Source organism: Pteronotus mesoamericanus, unplaced genomic scaffold, assembly GCF_021234165.1.
Source record: "Pteronotus mesoamericanus isolate MK-2021 breed Mesoamerican mustached bat unplaced genomic scaffold, CSHL_Meso_final contig_52, whole genome shotgun sequence".
In the NCBI taxonomy this organism is placed as follows: Eukaryota; Metazoa; Chordata; class Mammalia; order Chiroptera; family Mormoopidae; genus Pteronotus; species Pteronotus mesoamericanus.
In genome coordinates this window covers 8,370,888-8,394,476 of record NW_026555189.1, presented here as the reverse complement: position 1 = coordinate 8,394,476, position 23,589 = coordinate 8,370,888, and the positions used below count along the sequence as shown (strand labels likewise).

The 23,589-nt window shown below is 56.2% G+C and overlaps 1 protein-coding gene across 4 annotated transcripts in view; it reads left to right on the top strand.

Moving 5' to 3' along the window:
• The window catches only part of VAC14 (VAC14 component of PIKFYVE complex), a 94,981-nt gene that overhangs the window by 36,510 nt on the left and 34,882 nt on the right, over positions 1-23,589 (top strand). For all 4 annotated transcript variants that reach the window (XR_008529612.1, XM_054579210.1, XM_054579211.1 and 1 more), the window contains exons 13-14: positions 10,794-10,950; positions 22,101-22,233. Coding sequence is in view for 3 of the 4 variants with exons in the window: in XM_054579210.1 (XP_054435185.1) it covers positions 10,794-10,950; positions 22,101-22,233 (290 nt within the window). In the remaining variant the exon portion in view is untranslated. The remainder of the gene's footprint in view (positions 1-10,793; positions 10,951-22,100; positions 22,234-23,589) is intronic.

Here is a 23,589-nt window from a genome sequence, read left to right as displayed (position 1 = left end):
CCCCAGCACCCCTGAGCTGGCGCCATCCCACACAGAGAGCAAGGCCCCATGGTGAGCAGGTTGTGTTTGCAGCATCGCAGGTGGAAAGGCTCCCGGCTGGCTGCTCCAGGTCCAGGGAAAGGAGAAAAAGTGGCACCATTGGCAGAGGACCTGCGTCAGGGTCTCTCGCCACCACAGACTCTGGCTCAGGAGCAAAACCTTCAGCTTCCACTGAGATCCAGAAGAGCTCCAGAAGCAGCCTCCCCAGACTTTGCTCAGTATCTCAGAACGGGGGTGTCCTTAACACTTAGAGCAGATGTTCCCCACCTAGAAGGAGCCCCCTTTCTCTTCCGTAGTTTTGGAGTAACCATGAAGAGAAATTGCTGATGGGAGTTTGTAGCTAATGTGACTGGGGTAGAAGCAGGAAAAAATGGAATGAGAATCACCTTTCTAGAAAAAATTTGGAGGGTAGGATGTGAGGGCGTTGTTCATGGTGGTGCTGGAGGCTGCAACTCAGGAGCCCGGGAGCTGTTGAGAGCACAGCCTAGCCTCACCCCCAGGGTGCTATGCGGCCATGAGGGGGGTGCGCGGTGTTGGTCCACGGAATGATTTGGAGGCACCTAACAAAAGCACTGACAGCACACCGCAGGAGGCGGGACCTACCCTGTCCTCAGGCCCATGGTCCATCTCAAGGGCCCAGACACGTAGGGCAGGAGCCCAGGGGCTGCTCCAGCCTTTGCTGAGCCCTGAAGGCGGAGGAGCCCTCAGCTTCTCTCTTGGGTGTAGAACTGCCCATTAACCACTCTGCCTGAGGGCACTCAACCCCCCACCAGCAGGGGGTTCTCAGGTGGCCATATTTGAGGGATGGTTGGCTTGGAGGAGTGGGGCTAGGACTTCATTTGTTTTCCTGGTCCACGTCCCAGGAGAAATGGAGCAGAACCGAAGGTTCTCAAACCTCTCAAAGGAAAGAGGCCTGGCGAAGCTGATTGCCCAAAGGAGAAACGGGTTGAAACTCAAGTAAGGGACGAGCAGGATGACGCTGGGGCTGCGCCGCTCCTGACTGCGGCCTGAGCCCCACCCCCGGAGCAGACTGGATGGGCTGCCTTGGGCTCCCTGGCTCAGGGAGCAGAACCCTGTTGTCCCATCATGTCCCTTGACTTTCCCCAAGGAACCCTTGTTGCTTTGGGCTAGTGGGTGCGTCAGCTGGGCCCAGGGACTCGTCTCTCTGCATTTAGGGGATTTCATGAGTGACAACAGGGACTTCAGCATGGCTCCCACCTTGGGGAGGCCCCCTACCTGAGGGCTGTGCTGTGAGGAATGATGGGGGAGGCTCTGAGTCCCCACAGGTTCATCTTCCAATTCATGGTCTCGGGTGCCTGGGGCTCTTGGGAGGGAGGGCCTGCTACTGGAAATTGACCGTCCCTCCATGTCTGCCCCAGAAATGAGGGCTCCCACTTCATTAGCGGTCCCTTCGCTTGAGGGCAGCTTTGAGAGCTGAGGACAGCCCGTCCGACAGCTCACCCAGCACCCCCACTGCTGGCTTCATTCGGAAACCGTGGTGGGCGCTGTGTCCGACCCCACGTGTCTGTGGGAGGAGGCTTGGAGAAGGAGAGGACAAAAACCACCACAGTTTATGAGGCGGCTGCGCTGCTCGGAGTGCATTGCATCTATTGTCTTAATGAGTCTGCCAGCCGTCCTGGAGTGATTTTAATTTTCCCCAGTTTGACATAAAAGGAAATTCAGGCATGAGGAGATAACTTGCCTAAGGTCACACCTCCAGGAGCCAGAATTGGGCCTCCTGTCTCTCTGATTCCAAAACATCTAAAAGCCCACACAAGGTCTGTCCTCACTGCAGAGCAGGGCGTCTAGCGGGTTGGGGGCACTGCTTTATCCAGGCCAGCCCCCACCATTGTGCTGACGGTGTTTTGTCCTTGGCTGAGCTACAGTTCTCGATGTGCCTTCTCTGAGCAGTTGGCTCTGACCTGCCCCGGAGGCTGCCCTGGGCTGCGCACCGACCCGGCGCCCCCGGCTCCCCTCCAGCCCCATCCAGAAGGAGGTGAGGGGCAGGAGGACGGGCCTCTGGTCGACGCTGCCCTGCTCTGTGAGAGCAGCAAGTCCACGGCATCTCCTCACTTCAGTTTCCTTCCCTAAAATCCGGCTGGACTGGCTTGTGTCAGTCCCGTCCAGACCCAGCTTTGTGTGGTCCTGACTGCACGCCCCAGAATACTAATGCGACATGCTCGAAAGGGGACCGCCTTAAGAATGGGACTTGTTTTTCCTTCTCATATCCTTGCCTCAGTTTTTATTTCACTCCAATTTTCATTCCACCCACTCTCCAAAACCAACCAAAACAACCCCTCGATTCCAAAGATTTCTTCACCGTCAGGTGGCATGATTGGGCCAGATGCCATCCCAGAGAGCCCAGGGGTAGATGTTGGCACCCAGAGCTGGTTCCTCTCACCAGTATCCGACCCCGGTCGGGAAACGAGCGGGGCCCCAGCAGAAACATTCTGGAATAGAGAGGCGTGGGCCCTTTCCCTGCTGCCACCCTCCGGGGGTCCCGCCAAAAACACGGAACCCTGTCCGCTCAGCTCTCCCTGCAGCAGACCTGCAGAGTCACCCCGGCCCCCGCAGCCCAGCAGAGGCACTGGCAGTCACCGCAAGGGGTCCTGGGAGGACTTTGGCCTTCTGAAAAGAGCCCTGGCCAGAGAGGAGAGGGGACCAGCGGGGGAGCAGTCCCCGAGGCAGGCCTGGCAAGGGGGCCTCTGTGCGCTGGCCTCCTCCTGCGGGCCTGCACTCTGCATTTTCCTCACCCACCTCAGCCCTCCTCGAGTGCCAGGAGGCCCCACAGTACCTACAGTGGGCCTGGCGGCATTCCACTCTGGGGAAGGCAGGTTTGTGTGCCGGGGGTGTTTTTAGTATTTACCGCTGTCTGGATGCCTTCCAATGATGAGCAAGTACAACCCGGAGCCAGCACAGTAACTGGCATACGTGGATTGAGCTGGGGGGCAGGGAGTGCCTGCTGCCTGGCCCACCAGGCTCCCGATGAAGACGGCGGTGGGACTGAGAAGGGTGGGAAGGGGAGGCTGGCTTCCCCAAGGAGGGCCCATCGGCACAAGAGCGATTGCACGAAGGGCAGCCGGGCAGAAGCCCTGCAGCAGGACCTCCAAACCAGGGCCACCATCAAGATCCAGTGGAGCTTTTGAAAACATTGCTGTGTGGGCCTCAGCCCTGGCCTCCTGAGTTGTTCCCTCGGGTAGGGCCTCGTCGCCTGGGCACTGGTACTTCCCACAAGCCCCCAGGTGATTGTCATGCACACCTCTGTTCGAGAGCCCAGGGAGAGACCAGTGCTAATACCCCACGGGCGCCCGGGGGCCCTGCTCCTAGCTCTCAGCCCTGCCGTCCTCCCTCCGTAGGCCTCAGGGTGGTGGTTGACCAGAACCCCCTATTCTCACCCCTTACCCTACTCAGTGTTCATGGCATCTTCAGAAACTAAAATTTCTCCCAAGCTCTAAGTCGGTTTTTCTCCTCTGGCAGTGGCCACAGCTGAATCAGTTGAATTTCCCAGACAACGTCCTGTTGACAGTTCCCAAGACCCACAGTCAGGGCGGGTTTGATGAGCCCAGAGATGCTGAGGTCCGGCCATCCCGCCGCTGACAGGAAGCGCCACCACCCATTGCTCGCTTCCTCCACGCCAGGCCCTGTGCTGGGCACCGCTGAATGTGTATGATCTTAGTTCATCTTCACAACGACCCTTCAAGGGTGGGTTCTCTTGTGTTCCCCACTTTCCCCAGGAAGAAACCGAGACTCAGAGAAGTGACGTTAACTTGGTCAAGGCTCACTTTAGACGCTCCCTGAAACATCATCACTCACACCCCCGAGTCCTCCCGCACATCAAGACCAGCCAGGTCCCCATCTGTGCCGGCAGTCCCCCGTGCACTCTCATGGCCCTTGTCACACTCTGCAGGAACAGAGGCTTTGTCCAGCACATAGCAGGCACTCGGAAACATCATATGGAAAGCAAACAGGTAGGAGGTGGGGAGGACGGAGAGTGGACCCCACTTGGGCCTGCCCTACTCCCCGGGCCCTCCCCTGCCAGGACCCGGCCCTGCAGAGCAGACAAGGAGCTGGGTCTGGAGAAGAGCCTGCCTTCTCAGACAGGGCCCTGTGTAGCTCGCAAATACTCTGGGATTAAGTGGAGACCTGGAGGCAGGCAGGACACCAGGGAGCCTGTGCTGTTCTCCTGGTTGCCATGGACGGGTACCCTGGAGACAGCTGGCCCCTCAGCTCATCGCCTGGAAACCGAGCCGTAATGGTGTGTGTGCCGCTCTGGCGCTGCCCTCCTCACCTGCCCTTCCCCATCCCGTCTTGCGCATGGGAAGCATCTGTAACGCTGAGGGTGCACCCTCCTGGTCGGGCCTCGTGTGATGCGAATGAGCGGTGGTTGGCATCCGCAGGAAGGAGGCCCCGTGGGGCGGGAGGGAAGCGGGGAGGGGTTGGGGGAGGTCAGGAAACCAAGTTGTCTTGTCCCAGGCTGGCCTCCGACAGACGGTGGCTGGAATGTTTTAAGCTGCCAGAACCCACACTGTTATCACCGTTAGTGGAACTTAACAGTAAGCATTAAGTGCAGGCCTTTTGCGTATTTTTTGCATATGTGGCACAGAATTAGGCACTCAGGGAAAGATTTCAAATTTTATTAAAAATAAAGAGGGAGGGAGGGAAAGGAAAGGAAAGCGCAAAAGCAGCCCTGACCCCTGAAGATAGGTGCCCAAAGCCCAGCGACCCAAACCCAGGTATAAGTCTTTTTTTTTTAAGTTGTTTTTGCTTCAGGGTGTTTTTTTCAGTGGGAAGTAAAGTAGGTCTAAGCCTAAGCCATCCTCTTCTACCCTGAATGTAGATGTTCTTTTGGCAGAACTTTTCTTGCTGGTAGCAGAAGGGAGGCTGGGGACCCCCAGCCCCACCACCACCACACGCAGGAGATGCTGGGCATGGCCTGCTCTGACCTTGTAACCAACAGGCTTCCTGAGAATGCTCCCCTTTCGCAGGCAGGGGCCTGGCTGCTGCCTCCTGCAATCCTGTGTCCAGGTGGGGGCCCCGGCTCGGGGCCTTCTTCCAGTGCTCCATGGGTGACCCGTCCTGGGACAGCAGCCTGGCTTCCTAGGGCCTGTCCTCTGGCCAGTTCCCACAGTCACGGGAGCCATTCTGCATGTGGATGTGGGCTCAGGAGGCTCCCTGTGAAGGGAGCTGAGGACCCTATACTTCCATGCCTCTGCCCCTCCTCGCAGCTCCACCTGACCCAGATCTCAGGCTCTGCCACCCCCCTGCTCTGGGAGGCGGTGGCTGCTTGAGCCAGACCTTGGCCTCCAGGGCCTTTAGCCTGAGTTCACCTCGCCTGCCAGCACCTAGCCTGTCCCCTGTGCTGCTTCCTCTTGGCCGGGACTGCACAGGGCCCCGCTTGGGGTTTCCTGCCCTCCTCACAGGGCTGGAAGGCTGAGCCAGTGGGCATCTGGGGCGTAACCAGCTGACCAGTGGCCTACCCACACTTTTGACAAAAGTTCCTTAGAGATAAATGAGTGGAGTGAAGTGGGCGGCTTCTTCATCCATCCCCTTGGCAGAAGCTATTCGGAACCATCCATCTTCCATTTCCTGCCCGGCACCGCAGGTCAGCAAGTGCTTATCCAACATCTGCCCCCGCCTTGCCCTGGGACTGCATGGTCTGGAGTCCTGGCAGGAGGCGAGAATGGGTCTTCCAGCCAAGGGATTTGGCCCTGCACAGCTCTGGGCCTCCAGCTGCTCCCCGGTAGGGACAGAGCAGCCCGTAGCACCTAGGGGACCAGGGGGAGAAACCTCCTTCCGCAAGTGGTTTTTCCGGGGCTGGTCTATGGATGAGGTGTTAGGACAGGGAGTGCCTGTGTATAGACCATTAAAAGAAGGAAGGAAAACCGCCACCTTCCCAGAGAGACTGTCCCTGGCTTGCGGGAATGCAGTGAGGTGACAGCCTGCAGTGGCCCCTTCCAGATGACTCCCCTCTGGCACTGAAAGTGCTCTTTGCTGGTGTCAAGTCACCTCCTACAAGAAAGGGCTTCCTTGTTTTTGCTCCCCAAGCCACAGAGGGTGTGAAGCCCCGCACCACCTCCCCTGCGGCCTTCCCTCAGAGTTGCTTTGTCAGATGTTTTCCACACCCAGTTGCCACTGACCCTTTCACTCTGAGGTGGCCAGCTCTACTCCAGGATGAGGGGCCAGCTGATGTGCCTTCCCCACCCCCCCACCCCGCCCGTTGCCTTGGTAACGGCATGCCCTCCTGTTCCTGCAGAATATTGCTTTCTTGTAACCTTCCTCCCTCCCTCTCTTTCCTCCTTCTTTCTCTCACACAAAAAGAAAGCACAAGTGTTTTATATTCATTTCGCAGAATGCTGTGTAGTGCATACTAATTGGTGTGGCTTCCTCCTGCTTTGAGCCCTTCCCGTTCTCAGAGCCAGGATTCCGGGCCAGCGCAGGCATGAGCCCAGCCGGCCTGCACGTTGGAAGGAGGGCCAGCTCTGTTTCTGGAGCCCGGGCAGCGTCTCTAGCTCAGGGCCTTTCTCCCAGGCCTTAGGCAGGTGCCCTGTAGCAAGACTGCTGAGATCACCTTGTCCTTGTCCTAGAGCTTCCTTTCCACAGACCAAGGGCTGCGGGGTCTCTGGGGGGTGGAGCACCAAAACCCTGGCTTCACAGTGGCTCAAAGCCGCATCAAGCGGGAGGTTAGCCCCTCTTTTGCCCAGTCCAAGGCCCCCTGCTGGCCTTGCCTCCCAGGGCCTTTCTCCCAAGGGGGCCTCTTCTGGCTCCTGAGGCAGAGTCCTGGTCTAGGCCTGCATCACAAATGTTGGTCTGAAGCCTCAAGTTCAACTCCTGGGCTGAGTGGGGTTTGCTGGTCACCTGGGGGAAAGCCAGTGAGCCTCGATGTCAGCTGTCTCAAAGCCCCAGAGTGGTACCCCACAGGCTCCCAACTCCCCTCTTCAAGACATTCCTTGCCTTCCATTTTGACAGCCCCTTCCCCTTCTTGCCTATAGGAGGCTAAAGGACATGATGGTGCTGTTCTCCCGCCCTCAGTTTAAGGGACTAGCAGGGCGGTGGATGCGTGCGCACACCAAGTACACGTGATATTGCCCCTGGCAGGACTGTCTGTGGCCTTTTAGCCAGCCCCAGAGGACCAGAGGAAAATCTTTTGATATGTAAGCACAAGAGGAGTGGCTGGGATTACTGCAGGAACCTGTAGACAATATTTCTGGCTTTAATTGTGCAATTGAAATGTAATTTGCATTCATTAGCCATTTGGTGTTAAAGTTCCTAAAATAAGAGAATTCAAAATGTAAAATATGCAGCTCTGCTGGCTGCACTCTCCAGCGGGACAGAGGAGGTGGTGCAGAGGGGCGTGGTGCAGAGGGGCACGGTGCGGATTCTCTAGGGGGGAGGTAAAATCAGAAACCTTCTACAGGTGCCCTGCTGTCCCAGCCCAGTCCCTACACCGGGGCCACCAACCATGTCTGGCTGTAGTGCCAACAGTCTCGTAACAGAAGTGGTACATAAAGGGTCAACTCTAATCTTCAGGCCAAGTTGCAGTCTCCCTGGCACATGCACTGCCCTGTCAGTGTTTACTGCCTGTCTTTCCCGCCGGTCTGTGACCTCCTTCCTGAGAATCCTGTCCTGTTGGCCTTGCATCTCCTCCAACCAGCACAGGCCCCTGCCCACAGTGAGTACTCAGTAGATGCTAGGGGAGGAGGTTGTCGGGTTGAAGTTGACTGATGCTCCAGTTTGGGGACCAGAGCTGAGTGTGAACTGGGCTCCCTGTCACTTTGAGCATGTGACCATGTATAAGGCAAGATGCAGATGCAGGACAAGTGAGGCATGAATGCTGGCTGGCTGAGAGCAGAGATAGCTTCCTCCTCTGGCCCTTCCCCCTTCTCTTGCCGTTTGGCCCTGGGGCTAGAGTGTGGAGACCTCTCGCAGGAGCCAGGCCTCTCAGGTGCTGCTAAACATCTCTGACAGGGAAATCGGCGTCTGCCGTTAACCTGGTGGCTCAGTGTGGCCCTCCTGGAGCCGGGATCTGGCCCGAGTGCCAGCCTGGCCCCTGCTGCCCCACACTTCTCTCACTTGCTGCGCGTGATCACCAGGGCCTGCTGCTGCCTGGAGGACGAGTACCTCTGTGCGCTCGCAGCCGGGCCCAAGGCGGGGCGGGGGCTCTGGGGCTCCAGGCCGGGCGCAGGAGCGGTGCAGTGGGCGGCGAGCACCGGGAGCTGGAAGGACACCCAGGCTGCCTCCTTGAGCCCCTCAAGCTCTCCCGTGAGTCTGAATCAGGTGTGAGATCATGGGGGGTCAGTCAGGGTTCCCCACCTCAGGCCAAGGGCAAAGCAAGAACAGGTTGCTCAATGAGTACCATAGGACTGGGAGTTAGGGTGTCAGTGTGAGATTTTTGACTTGGTGGGGTGTTTTTTGAGGTAGAATCATACCATAAAATTCACCCTTTTTAAGTATACTTTGCAAACGAAGTTGTACAACCATCACCACTGTCTAATTCTAGAACATGTTCATCACCCCAAAAAGAAACCCTATACCCATTACCAGTCCCTTCCTGTGTCTCCCTCCTCCAGTCCTGGCAGCCATTCACCTACTTTCTGTCTCTGTGGACTTGCCCATTCTGGATATTTCATGTAAATGACCTCATCATACCGTATGTAACTTGGGCATCTGTCTTCTCTCATCCATGTTGTGACATGTATTGGAACTTCTTAATATCGCCAGATAGCACTCCTTGTCATGGATATGCCACATTCTGTTACCCGTTTACCAGTTGATGGGCATTTGGGTTGTTTCCACTTTCTGGCTATGGTGCATGATGCTGCCATGAACGATCCTATGGGAGTCTGTGTTTGGACGTGTTTTCAGCTCCTCTGAGTAAATACTAGGAGCGGGAATAAGCCTGTGGTAGCCCCGTGTTTAACTTTTTGAGGCACAGTTGGATGGCTTCTTGCCTCACTGTTTATTTTGGTCAAGTCACTCCCCACCCGGATTCCCTGGTCTTCTTTTGCCTCCCTGACCTTTAGACAGTGGCTTGCTTGGAAAATGGAGACTGCGGAGCGCACGTCCTGTGCACAGGCTGCAAGCCCGGGCTCAGGCCGCTCCATCGCACAGCAGGCCCGTCACTGTCACTGCTCTGCGGTCTGCCCCCTCCCCCCACCCTCTGTGTCCTTTCTGCCATTGTGGAAGCAGAAAGCCTTCTGGGAGCCTCCCTTGATGGAAGCAGAGGCCTGGGCCTTCCTGCTTCTGGACCTGGTCCTACGGCAGGCCTCCAGCTCTCAGCCTGGACACCAGGCAGCCCTTGCGCCTGCCACCCGCCCGGACTGCTTAGCAGCCACACTCCGCAGCCAGCGCACAGAAGGGCGGGGCGTATAGGTCTGCCTCCAGGCCGTGGGCTGGGCGAGCCTGACTCACCTGCAGCCCCAGCCCCCGGCGCAGCACCTGACAAAGCACAGAAGAGAGACAAAGGAAGGACGTGGTTGGACAGCCAGGAGAGGGCACCTGTGTGTGAATGCCATGTCCCACGTGGGTGAGGCCGGAGAGCGGCAGGGCGAGGAGTGAAGTAACTGTCTCTCAGGGAAATTCCATGCCCAGCACACTAGGCTGCCAGGAGAAGGCTGCGGGGCCGGAACAGGCCAGCAAGCAAGGCGCTCAGCTGCGTGTGCCAGGCCACAGGGAGGACCCCGAGAGGGGAGGAACAGCTGGGGCAGGGTACGATGGGGTGCTGGCCCATTAGTTGCCTAGAGACAGGAGCTGCTTTCAGGCTTTGAGGAGAGATTAGTGGCTTTTTTTCCTTTTAAGATAAAATTCTCCCTTTTAAAAAATACGATGCAGTGGTTTTAGTATATTGACAAGATTGTCTAACCATCACCTCTGTCTAACTCTAGAACGTTTTCGTCATCCCACAGAGAGCCCTGGAGCAGCTTGACCTTGGCTGTAGTCAGCATATCCCACTGGCTGGCCTGTGGTACCCGGGGCCCACCCAGAGCTCTCTGTCCCTTCCACTGGGCCAGGGCTCTCTGGACTGCGGAGGCAGCCTTGGGGGACCACGTGACATGGCACTGACTTGAGCCTCCACTTTGGACTGTTCCCTGTGCTCAATTCTGCGTCTCCTGGGGAAGAGCTTGGCGGGCAGGGACCGGGTTCCAGGGCCTCCCTCAGTCACTTCCATGCACGAACGCCACAGAGGCAGCTGAGAACTGAACAGCACGTGGGGAGTCAGGAAGTCCTCCGTTCTGGAGCCCAAGTCACCCCAGATGGGGAGGGTCCCTTGGGATGTGCCGTAGCCTGGTGTCACTTCTGCAGAAGGGCCTGTCCTGTGACCTGGTGGTGAGCTGGGCCCTGGATGCCACACCCAGAAGTATGGCCTAGAGGGCACTGCTGGGACATTGTCCGGGCTCGGGCGACCTAGGCGCCCTGAGATGTAGGCGGCACAGACGGTGCCCTGGCTCATGAGTCCGCACGTCCTGGGGTCCCCTCACATCCCCACCCCGGGGACCAGAGAGGAGTGGTCATGGGAAAGCTGACTTCCAGGCCTCAGATTCCAGCTTTCTTCCTCCAGTCGCTCCTGTCCACTGCCTGTCTGTGCGCTTCAGTTCAGGCTTTTGTAGAACTTCCTGAGCACTGTTCCAGCAATGGTGTCGGGCACTCTCACCAGCCTTTCGCCCTCTGCAGAACCCCCTCCTGGAGGAGGCTCTCTAACTCCAGCCCCAGCTTCCTGTGGAGTTCCTTGTCCCTTACCCTCTGCCTTTCTCCCCCAGGTTATCCTCAAGGACCTAGAAGTGTTGGCAGAAATTGCTTCCTCCCCTGCAGGCCAGACAGAGGACGCAGGCCCCCTCGATGGCCCTGACCTCCACGTCAGCCACTCAGAGCTTCAGGTGCCCGCGCCCGGCAGAGCCGGCCTGCTGACCGCTCCCAGTAAGTATTCCCCTGAGGCTTCCAGCCTCGGGGACCTGGGAACACTAGTGCTCGGCCTCGTCCTGGATGGGGGCCGTCCTCAGGGCTGTCGCTGTCCAGCCTTGGAGTTCTGCCAGGGTGTGTGAGGGGTCAGCGATTGCCACTCTCCAAGAGGCAGGTGGCCTTGCCACCCTGCCGCCTCCTGGCTCACACCCCAGTGGCCCCGTCGCCCCTGTAAGAGATGCTCGTGTCCCTTTTTCCTCGTCTTCTTGCATCTTTCATCATCTTGAGCCGTTGGCTAAATGTAAAGCCGTCCGAGTCAGCTATCGTCTCGTTCCCTGGGGCGACATCTCCCAGTCAGGAATCCAGGGGCTTTGGAGTCGGGACTCACAGGTGGAAGAGCAGGCAGCCATTTCCTTCCTCACCAAGAAGCTAAAAATAGCTCTGAACGTGGCAGGCAGCCCAGGCAAGAGACAGCATAATGCAGACCTGTTTCCAGGCAGTCCTTGGCCGTGAAGGTGGCCGTGGCGTTCCCGGGGCTCACCTTTGAGCTCCTTTTAGACATCAGGCAGCCTTCTCCCAGACCAGCGTGACTCCCAGCGCCTCCCTCCCAGGCAGACACCAGTTCCCTCCAATGACACTATCCTGGAAAATGCCCAGGGACACGAGTCAATAGGAAAGTACCCAGCAAATCTTGAGTGTTTGTTTGCCTGGGGTGTGTCTTTGTACCCTGAGCGGCTCTTAACATCCAGGCACAAGGTCCTAGACAACCCCTCTAATGTAGGAGCCAAGTGTCAAATAAATTTGGGGCTCAGCAGCAGCAGCTTCCCTCCTGCAGCCCCCAGGATGGTCCCAGAGAACCATCGGCGGAGCCACAGAAGCCCAGCAGGCCCGGCCGCGCCCCCGGGCTGCAAGGGCGGCACAGGAGGCCATCATTGAAGGTGCTTCCCGGTGACATTCGAAGTCCAGCCCCACCCCTGCCCTTGCAGCAGGGTGTCACGTAGGCCCCCAGGCTTTAGGCCACCACTGCTGCGCATGCTCTCCTACAGCTGGTCCCAAGTGGCAGCTGTTTCTGACTAAAAGTAAGGAAGGAGTAAGGGGGTTCCAGTGGCAACTCAGCTTCCTTCTCTCGTTTCCCCAGGATGCAGTGGTTTCCTTGCCAATGAGCCAGTCTTCTCCGGGCAGTCAGAGGCCATAGTTAGGGAAGCTCTCACATCGTGACCCAGGACCCACTCTGAGGTTCCCACCCTCTGTCCCAAAGCCCAGGACTCCGTTCTTCATCCTGGGTCCCAAAGTCAGCACTTGAGGGTCAACCTGAAGCCCCCAGGATAGATGGCAGGAATGCCACAGGTTGAGTGTGGGGGGAGGGCCCTCCCTGACAGGGAGAGGAGCAGAAGGCTCTTTGTTGGAGAGGGAGGGCCTGCAGGGCAGGGCCGGGGTGGCAGTGATGCCTGTCTGGAAGGGGGTGGCCGCCAGGAGCAGGTCCTGGCAAGGCTCAGGCCAGCCCCACGTCCCCGGGTCAGAGTGTCCTCTGTCCTCAGTGGGAGAAGCAAAGAGCTGAGGCGGCACAGCAGCGGGGGGGCGCCTGGCTCTCCCGGGACTCTGCTCCCCTGTAGGGTGGCTTTCCTCTCCCTCCGGGGCACAGCGAAGTGCCACTGGGCCCCGCATACCTAACTGCACCCCCACGGCCCGAGGGGGCTTCTCGGGACTGAAATGCTTCCTTGCTTGTGGATGGGCCAGAAAAACAGCTGTGGGAAGGCCAGGCCTGCTGGAGAGGGTGGGGCGCACCCTGGAGCCATAGGGCCAACGGGGAATCCCGGGAGGCAGCAAGCCGTTCAGCTGCTTGGGGGAAAGGGCTGAGGGTGCTGGGGTGGTAAACACTGAACCCCAGCCCCCGGCCCCACCAGGCCAGGTGGGCCACCGACGAGGCCGAGGCAGTCAAGATGCGCCCCAGCTCACCAAGGCTGTCGGCCTGGTTCACGCCAGCCAGGGCTCACCCTGAGCTCATAGAAAAACAACCAAGTGTGCCAGGTGGGAAGGAATTCCATCCTGGAAAGAACATCAAGAAAGTACCCACAGCCAGTAATGCTTCTTGCTTCAAGGATTCACAGCACCGAGGACCACATGCTCTTAGCCTGAGACTCGTGTGCACTTCAAGGAGTGGGGAAATCATACATGCATGTGCATCCGCAGCTGTGACCAGAGTTTTCAAATGGGTCCCTGATTTTAAAAGATCAAGATCAAGTCCATACCAGTGATACAAGAGCACGGGAAGCCAGAGCTGGGCCCCAGCTACCCTGAGGAGGGAATGCCCCAGGCACCGAGGTTGCTGAGGGCGGCTCTTGGGTCAGACGGCACGCAGGAAGTGCACACTCACTCCTCTGCAGGCTGCTCTTTGTCTCATTGCTTTTAGGGCATGCAGGCGAGGGGGTCACTCTGTCTCCATCTGGCTGTGCACGTGGACAGTGGCTGCAAGGCCAGACCCTCTTCCTGTTTGGATTCTGCTTTCCGCTGGCTCTCCAGGGCACTGCTCTGAGAACTTGCAGACTGCAGTGCTCTGTCTCTTTAGGGTAGATCGCCCCACCCTGTAAAGAAACTTCCTGGAAAGCCAAGGAGGCAAGAAACCTAGCAAAGATGAAATCAGTGGTGTTCATAGGGAATCGGATGGTCCCCCTGTGTATTGGGTCTATAAACTAAAATGGTACAGAGTGAATGCAGCGTTAGGGAAGCAAGGCCCATCACATGCCTAGGTAGTTGCTGTGTTGGCCTAAACGCACCACAGCAGCGGTCCCCGGGGCCTGCCAGGCAGAGCGGGATTCCCCTCTCCCCTGCCCCAGCGTAAACGTCTCGCCCTCAAATGCCAAGCTGATGGTGTCTTCCCTGCCCTGCTCTCCTCCATTCCTGGCCTTTGCCGAGCCCCAGGCATGGAAGACAGCCTCCTCCAGGGCAGTCAGGAGGGCCGCCTGGGAGGAAAGACACTGCGTTTCCCTGTCTCCCTAGACTGAGACTGGGTGAAACAAAGGAAAACAAATGCTTGGGTTGCCTGTGACTGGGCAGCTTTTCGCCTTCCCTGCCTGTCTCTACACTGAGGGTGGGGGGGCGGGGGTGTCAGCCTAGGCTCTGCCAGGCTCTGGGCAGGGGAGACGATGAGCCCCCTCATGCGGATCCGAGGGGCCTGGGACCACCCCCCTGGGAGGGATGTGCGTGGCCCATGTGGGCCTTGGACATCCCAGCTGCAGAGTGGAAGCAGCCTTGCAGTGTGGCCGTCTGGGGCCAGAGGTCACCCCAGAACTGATGTTTGCCCATACATCCTGTCTTCCTGTCCTTTTGGCCCCGGGGCCCATTCTTGGTGGGATAAAACTGCTTACGTCCGGGCTCTGTCGTCCATGGTGGAGTCTGACCCCAACTCTAAAAACATGGACAAAAGTGAACCATACTGATTCTGTTTTGTTCCTTAAAGCCCAGGCTGGTATGGCCAAATGCAGAGAGAAGTTCTAGGAAAAACCTAGAAAGCCATCCCTGGGCGTTTTCCCCAGTGATAATAGTGACTAATATGTGGGGCTCTTGTTAGGAGCAGGCACTGTGCTAAGCACTTGTCACATGTCACCCCAGAACACCACCGTGGGCTAGCTCAGGACATCTTGGGGAGGAGAGCACCGTTGTCACCCCGGCATGAGGACTGCAACAGGCATGGGTGCTGACCCAGGAGCCTGGCCCGAGGTGCTCTCTCTACCCCCCTCCCCCGCTCAGGACAGCAGCACAAGGGAGCCCCAGCGTTGCCCAGCGCTAGAAGCTCTCCGTGCCTCATTTCTGGCCCTTCTGCGTACTCTGCCTCCTGCAACCACACCAGGCAGGCCCAGACTCCAGGCCCTGCCAGCTGACCTTGGAGCCTGTTTTCAGGCAGCATAAGAGCACAGGCTCTGGGGTCGGGAGGATCTAGTCTCACCACCCGTGTCTGCGCCTCCTATCCTGTGACCTTGGGCAAGTGTCCTGCCTTGGTGCCACCTCCCCCTGCTCTGTGAATTGGATGATGGGGCTCTTGGGGGCTCTGTTACCTCTCGCATGGAAGGGGCTGAGACAGATCCGTGTAAGGTGCTGCCTTGGCTTTGGTCCTTAGGACAAGAGCTCAGGCGTGCTTCAGGCCAGCTCAGGTGTCCCCTCCTCTGTGGGGCTTTCGGGAGAACCCGGGCCAGATGCCTCTCCCACCTCTGTTCCCCCCACCCCTCACTATGCACATGGGCACTGGGCTTCAGTCTGTGTTCCTCCTGGCTGTGACCTTTTAGGCCTTTGCTTCTCAAGGTGCAGGCTGTGCAGCATCAGCGTCACCTGGAAGACCATCAGAAATGGGGACACTTGGCCCACCCCAGACTGAGAATCTCATTTTATCGAGATCACCAGGTGACTTGTGTGCCCCTCGCCGTTTGAGAAACGCCAGCTCAGACTGCAGGGCCCTGTCGTGCCCATCTCTGAATCCCACACTGGGCAGTGCTGCCTTTCAGAGCTCGTGGTGGTGCCAGGAGGAGGGCGCGCCGGAGCCGGCCACCCTGTCACGTGTGTCGTGTCTGGGGTTCACTTAGCACCGCTGCCCAGGCCTTAAGCGGTCACCAGGTGGAGAGGTAGCCACCTCCAACCCAGGCACATTGCCGTTGATCAGCCCGAGGGTCCCCCCTCCTTCCCCTCTCTACGGAGCTGCCTTGGCCCCAGGCTGCTTGCTCCAACAGCAGCCACAGCTGTCTCCTGGTGCGGCCCCTGGCCACTGCGATGTCGGCGTCAAGGCCCCCTGGGGCCCAACTGGGGCCCATTAGCTCAGAACCAGACAGCTGGAAACCTCCTAGATTTAGGTGGCTGCCTGAGGCAGAAGGCTCCCGACCTCAGCTGGCTGACCCATAGAAAAGAAAGTGGCCACCTTTTGGATCAGTCCCAATGTCACTGTTGCTACATCTTAACCACCCTTTTGTCCACACAGCTGTGGGGTTCGGGCTCTCTGATTCCCCAGACTCCATACCTGTCTGTCCCTGCCCCCCTCCCCAGACACTGTTTCACAAGAGCCAGGTCCCTCTCTCTCACAGGGAAGCTAGCCCCTCCCCACCTGTCCCCCTTGATTCCACACCAGCCTCCCAATCACACAGCCCCCTCCTCTGAGCATGTCCTGTGCCAGGAACGCGTTAAGCTCTTTATCCCTGTGAGGCTCTCAGACAGGAACCACTACCCTGGAGAAGGTGTCACTTCCTCAAGACTGCCCTGCCAATTAGTGAGAGGACCTGGATCTCATCTGGGTCCTCTGGCCGGCCCTTCCCCCGCATTCTCAGGGCAGTGGATCCAGATAGGTCCCCCCGGGAGGGGCCAGCAGGGAGGCAGACAGAGGGTGGGAGTGAAGCAGGGACCCTGCTGGGCCTGGGCTGAGCGGCTAATGTTTTCCCATCTGGTTTTGTTGAACTGTAACTCACGTTGTGTATTGAGGCCAGAGCTATTTTTATCCTGACATGTGAGGCTCCTTCACGTCATAGCCACAAAACTCAATCCAAAACATCCCAGGGAAGGTTGTTTGTGAGACGTTCTGCAGATTCTCATGTTGCCACATCAGGTTTCACTTAGCAACATCTGCGGGGCTGGCTCCCCGGCTGCCCACCCTACCGGCCTGGTTTTATGTACCGAGTGCTCCCGACAGCATCTGTCTGCCCCGGGCCAACGGTTGTCACGTGCGCTTCCTGCCAGAGCCCGCTTCTCCAAACCGGAAATGCGAGGCCAGCAACTTGGGGCTGCAGGACTGGTCCTCAGCAGGATTGGGGACTGCAACTCCTGCTCCTCTCAGGCCCTCAAAGGGCACCTCGCTCCTAAGACCCGTGGCCAGGTTGTCCTCCGCTCCTCCCCACTCCTGGGCACCAGCCAGACAGCTTGTCCACCTCTGGGCCTGGAGGACCGTGCTGTCAGCATCGCCTAAGTGAAAGCCCGGGTCCTCCGCAGATTCTCAGTGCAGTGTGGAGGGTGCACCCTGAATCGGACATGCCACCCATCCTGATGGGCTGGCAGCACCCAACCCGGGGTCCCACAGGCCAGCGGGAGAGCTCAGCAGAATTGGCTTTTATCAGAGCTACTGAGAAAGGAGGCCCGTTCCCAACCACGCTTGTCAGGCGTACAGATGACCAGGAGCCAGAAGTGGGCAAAGTGGCCTATGGAGGGAGGCGCTGTGAGCTCCCCACAGGGAGGCTGCTGTTGAGCAGACCTTAGTTCAGTGGACAGAGGCCTGTCATTCCCTGTCTTAACTCCTGGAGTGGATTTGTTTTCTTCTACTTGATCTTCTCCTGTACCTGCAGCCCTGCCTGAGAACATCTCACTTCCATCTCGAGCCAACTGGGCCCAAGGGTGAGTGAGGTCAGAACAGTGGCGGGTGGGCCAGTGGGAGGAGGAGGCTGGGAGAGAGGGAGTAGGCCTGCACCCGGTGCGCGCTGAGCGCTGAGACAGGCCCCGGCCTTTTCCAGCCCACCCAGAAAGTGTTCCCTCCCACCGCCGCTGGGAGAGGACTGCCCTGCCCAGGCATGTTGTCTCTATACAGTTGGGATGGGATCTCACTGAGCTTTACAAGGCTCCTGGCCCTCTCCTTCAGAGGCTTCTGCCCTCGAGGGCAGTGGCACATGGGAGCCTAGAGGGCATAAAGCCCCACTCCAATAGCCAGGCCCAGACAGCCCCCCAGAGCTCCCACCACACGCTGGCCTCCCGCCAGCCAGGTCTCAGGGAAGGTGCCGGCCTCCTGCTCCTTGTAGCCTTTCAGTGGTGGGAGGGCTGAGCTGCGGGGGCTCCCCAGCAACCGCGCACTGGGGAATGCGAGTCACTTGCCGTGGCCTCTTGCAGCTATGACTCAGCCCTCCTCCCGCCTCCCACTGAGGGCCTCAGCTCCAGGGGCCCGTGTGCAGGCCTGGACTTTGGGAGTTGCCTGTATGGCCCAGAGGGGAGCTGTCGTTAAGGAGACTGGGAATATGCCCAGCGCAGCCCCCTGCCTTCTCTTCTGCCATCTTTGGCCAAACTGTCAGCTGCCAGGGAGCAGGTCTCCCTCCTTGCAGCCTCCCCACCTCCCACATCTGAAGTCTGCCCACTCAGAGACAGTCCAGACTATTCTCTAACCCTCAGTCATTCAATCTGAAACTCAGAATGGGAAGTTTTAGGTGGGTTGGATTAGGGTATGTTAGCTAATAGCAGCCCCATTTACTGAGTACAGACTATGTGGCAGGCCCCAGCGACATGTTTTGTCTCATTTAATAGGGGTTTTTATTGTCCCTGCTCTACAGATGAGGAAACTGAGGCTTAGAGTTGGCCATAGTTGCACAGCCAGTTAGCAGTAGAGTGAAGACCGAACCCAAACCCAGGTCTGATGGACTCCCAAGCAGAGCTCTTAAACACCATGCTCAGCACTTCCCACTGTCCCTTGGAGGCCAGAACACCCCAGCACCTCCCCGTTGCCTGCCCAAGACACCCAAGCCCCTAGGGAATGGAGACTGTGGCCCCAGTTGGGGAGGATTTCTTTGTGGTCATCGTCTGTGTTAGTCCCTTTGTCCTTGGAGATACTTTGGAGCCTAAACGGCACTAGACCTAGAAATGGGGTAGGACAGGAATGCACATGCAGAACCTAGAAGGGGGCAGCGACACCAGGAGCCATCACAAACAAGCCCCCAGGGAGCTGGGTTCCAGTCCACATGTACCTCCAGTGGGTTTGCGGGGGTGACCGATGTCCTCCAGCCAGGCCACCATGGGGCAGCCCAATCCACATCCTTAGTGTGGGGACAGTGAGTGCGGTGGCAGGGGAACCAGGCTGCCTCAACAGATGTATCTGCAGCCACCTCTTCAGAGATCAGCTTCAGCTGGGCCTGGGGTAACACGATCTGTAAGAATGTGACACTTGATTCTGCAAACAGCCCTGCAGGGCCAGGGAGCAGGGGCTGTTTGCCATTCCAGAGTCACTCAGGATCTCCCAGGCCAGGCCGTCTGGGCTGTCGCGGGTAGGACCCCAGAACAACACACGGCAAACAAGTTCAGTGAGGCCCACCCTGGGCTTCTCACTTGAGACTTGGCCCCTGCACAGGGCGTGGGAGCTGTCTAGGAGGTTCTCAGGAGCGAGGACAGTAGTTTGAAGGTGTGGCTTCTAATAAGGAATCCTTGCAGAGTAATTCACAGCTCCCTCTGCCACTTACCACCTACTTCCCCAGAAGGACGGTGAGACAGTGTAAGGGAAGTCTGAGTTCAGCAAAAAGACGGCTACTGGGAGGAGGTTTTCCTACCGCTCCCTGGCCGCTGGCATCTCGTGAAGTCAGCCCATAGGTGCTCCTCTGTACACTTGCTTCTGGTACTCTGAATGGTTCTTGTTTCGTAGTTTGAGCTGATGCTTCTGGGAGCTCTGTCACCTCGCACAGCCAGGCTAGAGTCCCAGAGACCCCGCATCGTGCCTGTTTCATGGCCGTGTGTGGCTGTCCTCTCCCTGGTCTGAGAACAAAGCCTCGACTGGGCCAGAGAGGAGGCCAGCCTGGAAAGTGGTGGCCCCAGGTGCCCTGTCAGCCACTCTGCTTCCTCCCATGTCCTCCCTGAGTTCCAGACTTCAGGTAGAAGTGGAATAACTTCTGGGCATCTACATACAGCACGGTGGTTATAGTTGATAATACTGTATTATATACTTAGAAGTCACTAAGAGTACACCTCGAATGTCCTCACCACAAAAAAGAATGCTAATGTGAGGTGATGGAGGTGTTAGCTAATGGTACGGTTGTAAGCATTTTGTGATACATAAATGCATCAAGTCAACAGGTACATGGGAAACTGACAAAATGTTATATGTCAGTTACATCTCAATAAAGCCGAAAAAGTTAAAATGTAAAAAATAATTAAAGTAGCTTCAAAAATTTTTGAAAATATGAGACAACTGGATCTCCACCCACATGCAAAATATTTTAATTTGGACTCCTTCACACCATATACAAAAATTTTTAATGGATCAGAGACCTAAACATAAGAGCTTTAAAAAAAAATGAAAAATTCTTACAAGAAACTGTATCATAAATATTTCTGACCTTGGATTAGGTAACAGTTTCTTAGATACTACACCAAAAGCAGGAGCAACCAAAAAAAAAAAAAATAGATAAATTGGAATTTTTCAAAATTAAAAGTTTGTGCTTCAAAGAAAGCACAAGAAAGTGAAAAGACAACCCACAGAATTGGAGCAAATATTTGCAAATCATATATCTGATAAGAGACTTGTATCTGATACATAAAGAACTCTTACAACTCAACAGGGAGAAGATAACCCAATTTAAAAATATGCAGAGGATTTGAATAGACATTGCTCCAAAGAAGTTACACAAATAGCCAATAAGCACATGAAAAGATGTTGAACATCATTATTCATTAGGAAAATGCAAACCAAACCCACAGTGAGATTCTACTTCCTATCCACTAGGAGGGCTATAATCAAAAAGAGATATAATAAGTATTGGTGAGGATATGGAGAAATTGAAACTCTCACACATGGCTGGTAGGAATATAAAATGGTGCAGCCACTGTGGAAGACAGGCTAGCAGTTCTTCAAAAGTGTAGAGGGTAACTATATGATCCTAAATTCCTCTCCTGGCTATATAACCAAGAGGAATGAAAACATGTTCACATAAAACCTTATATATGAATATCCATAGCAGCAGTATTCTTAATAGCCCAAATGTATAAACCACCAACTGATGAGTGGATAAATACAGTGTATCCATACAGTGGAATATTATTCAGCCATAAAAATGAATACAGACTAACACATGTTACAGCATGGATGAACCTTGAAAGTATGCTAAGAAGCCACGTAGCATACAATTCCATTTATATGTGATGTCCAGAACAGGCAAATCCATAGGAACAGTAGATGAATGGTTGCCAGTGGCCGGTGGGGGAATAGAGGATGATATCTAATGGGTACGGGTTTCTTTTGGGGGGTGATGAAAATGTTCTGAAATTAGTGATAGATGTGCAGCTTTGTGAATATTCTGAAAACCACTGAATCGTACACTTTAGAACTTTATGGTATATGAATTATATCTCATTTAAGCTGTTTTCTTTTTAATGCCCTATTAATGCCTTGGGCAGGTGGAGTGAGGATTCCCACCTCCACTAACACCTCTTTCCAGCAGTGCTATTGGTGGTGTGGAGGTCAGCATGTGCTGGAAAGGAAAGAGGGGAAACCCAAGGGGGTGTGAACACACTACCCTGCAGTACCATCCATGCATTCCATCAGCCGGGCCTTTGTCCCCTCCCCTCCTCCCTCCGAGCTGGATGCCTTGCAGCAGGGAGCGTGTGGGGTGGAGACGCCGCATCTCGCTCTCAGTGTGTTTTCAGCTGGAACAAATCATAGGGAGACCTCCAGTGCGTTTCTGGTCATTTCTAAAGCCAGCGCTGGGTTTCAGTACGACTCTGAAAGAGCATCTTTGCTTAAAGATGAGGAAGAATGTCTGATTTCAAAACACTGGATGCAGATTGGGTCACTTGGTAACAGTTTGTCAGTGTGCTCTGTCTTTTAATCTAGTGGGTGTGGGCATAATTTACTCTTTGTTAAGTCACACTGGGAAAGGACTGTGGCTTTTGCCTCTTGGGTGTGTCAGTTGTGTTGGTTGTGTTGACCATTGAGATCGCGGGCCTGTCATTCCCCCTTTTCTCTCTTTGACTTGTCACTTGACAACTGACCAAATAAAGGCCAAGCATATTTATTGAGATAATGATACAGATCATGTATCATAGAAACATACCCTTGAAACCTGTACATAGTCTTATGAACCAGTGTTATCCCAATAAATTTAGTAAAAATAAAATAGTTAAAAAATAAAATAAAAATTGCAAAGCACCTAGTAGAGGTTCTTACATGCAGGCCGTGTTCCCTAGGCGGTCACAGTTGGCGGGGGGATGGACAGGTAAGTGCGCATGCTTGCAGTAGGCAGAGTTGCATTTGCTGGTACATACTGGTGCCGTCCTTGCCTTTTTGCTGTCAGCCATGGATGGCCCCTGATTGAAGATTTTCCCTCATCTTGTTACACACAGAGCCCCGCCCACACACCACCTTTTTGGCCCTTATAACTCTGTATTCTGGGGGTGGGGGGCCCCATCACCCCGAGGACACATAGTCAGAGTAAATCCCAGTGTCCTTTTCTGTGCAGGTACCAAAGGCTTAGAATGTTCTCCTTCCACTCCTACCATGAATTCCTACTTTTATAAGTTCATGATCAACCTTCTGAAGAGGTTCAGCAGTGAACGGAAGCTCCTGGAGGTCAGAGGCGCCTTCATCATCAGGTCAGCGTCACACACTTCCCCTCCCCACGCAGCTGCCACGCTGCGTCTTGGATCAGCCTTTTTCTCTTGCGTGTCACTTACCTCCCTTTCCTGACCTTTGTGTTTATGAAGGAAGTTCCCCGCTTCACATCAGATTGCAGATGCTACTGACGTGAGGCAGGTCAAGGTCACCATTTCTCAAACAAATGGATTGGTTTTTGGTTTGCGAGACAACATTTCCTTTTGAGGTTGACGATCATCTCATTAAATGCCCTTGTCAGAGTCCTGGTAGGAGGTGGGGAGAGCGGGCGCGCCGGCCGGCAGCCGGCCCAGGGCTGTGCTCGGTGCCCCACTGCCGGCTCGGGGTTCGGCCGGGTGGCTGGCAGCAGCAGCTCCGGCGGAGCAGATGCTAGAGTCGTGGGAGCCTAATCCTGGACAGGGCCCAGGCCCCAGCCCCTCTCGCTCGACCCTCTGGAACTGCCATCACCAGCATCATGGCCAGGTCCAGCCCTGTGCAGGGTTACCGAAACCGGGACCTTCAGACCAGCAGAGTCTAGATGGGACGTAGATTTTTGAGACCTCTCAACAAAGCCGGGTAGGAGACTTCTCCAGAAGAGTCTGAGTGGCAGTGGTTCTCAGCTCTGGCTGTGTGTTAGGTCACCAAGAAGGCTTAAAAAAAGTTGATGGCTAGCTGTCCCCCGATCAGTGAGAACAGAACCTCTGGGGTGACAAAGGTCATTAAAACCACCAGGGTGCATGGGGGACAGACTAGACCAGTGCTGTGGCCCCAGGAATCAAGGAGGCTTCAAGGCTGTTGGCGGGGCCAGGGAGGTCAAGGGGGTTCCCAGCAACGCGTCCAGCCTTTACGGGGGCTTCGCGGCGGGGAGAAGCATGGAGAGTCCATTCCACCGCAACCAGAAGGCAAGGGGCAGAGGGGCTCCGCCCTGTGGGCCACACCAAGGATTGGGGACCTGACCCAGAGGTCACGAGCAGCTGCTGAAAGGGCTTGAGCAGGAAATGGTGCGACCAGGCTTCTCTTCTTAAAGATGACTGTACCGCTTGGGGGAGAATGGGCGGAAGAGGGCAAGAGGGACGTGTGGGAGGCTGTTGTCCAAGTGAGAGATGGTGGCAGCTGTTGGGGGGTGGAAAGAAACAGCAGGATCCAAGAATTAGTGGGAAGTATAATCGATCGGTGATTGATTGCGTGTGGGAATGAGGGGAGAGGGAGTTGGGAGTGACACGCAGGACTCTGGTGCGACAGTGGGATGGGTGGTGGTGGCCGCCCCCCGGATGGGAGCCCTGGAGGAGGGGCCGGGAGGGCAGAGGGCCCACAAGTGACTTTAAATTGCTTTGGGGACATGGAAGGACAGATGTTGA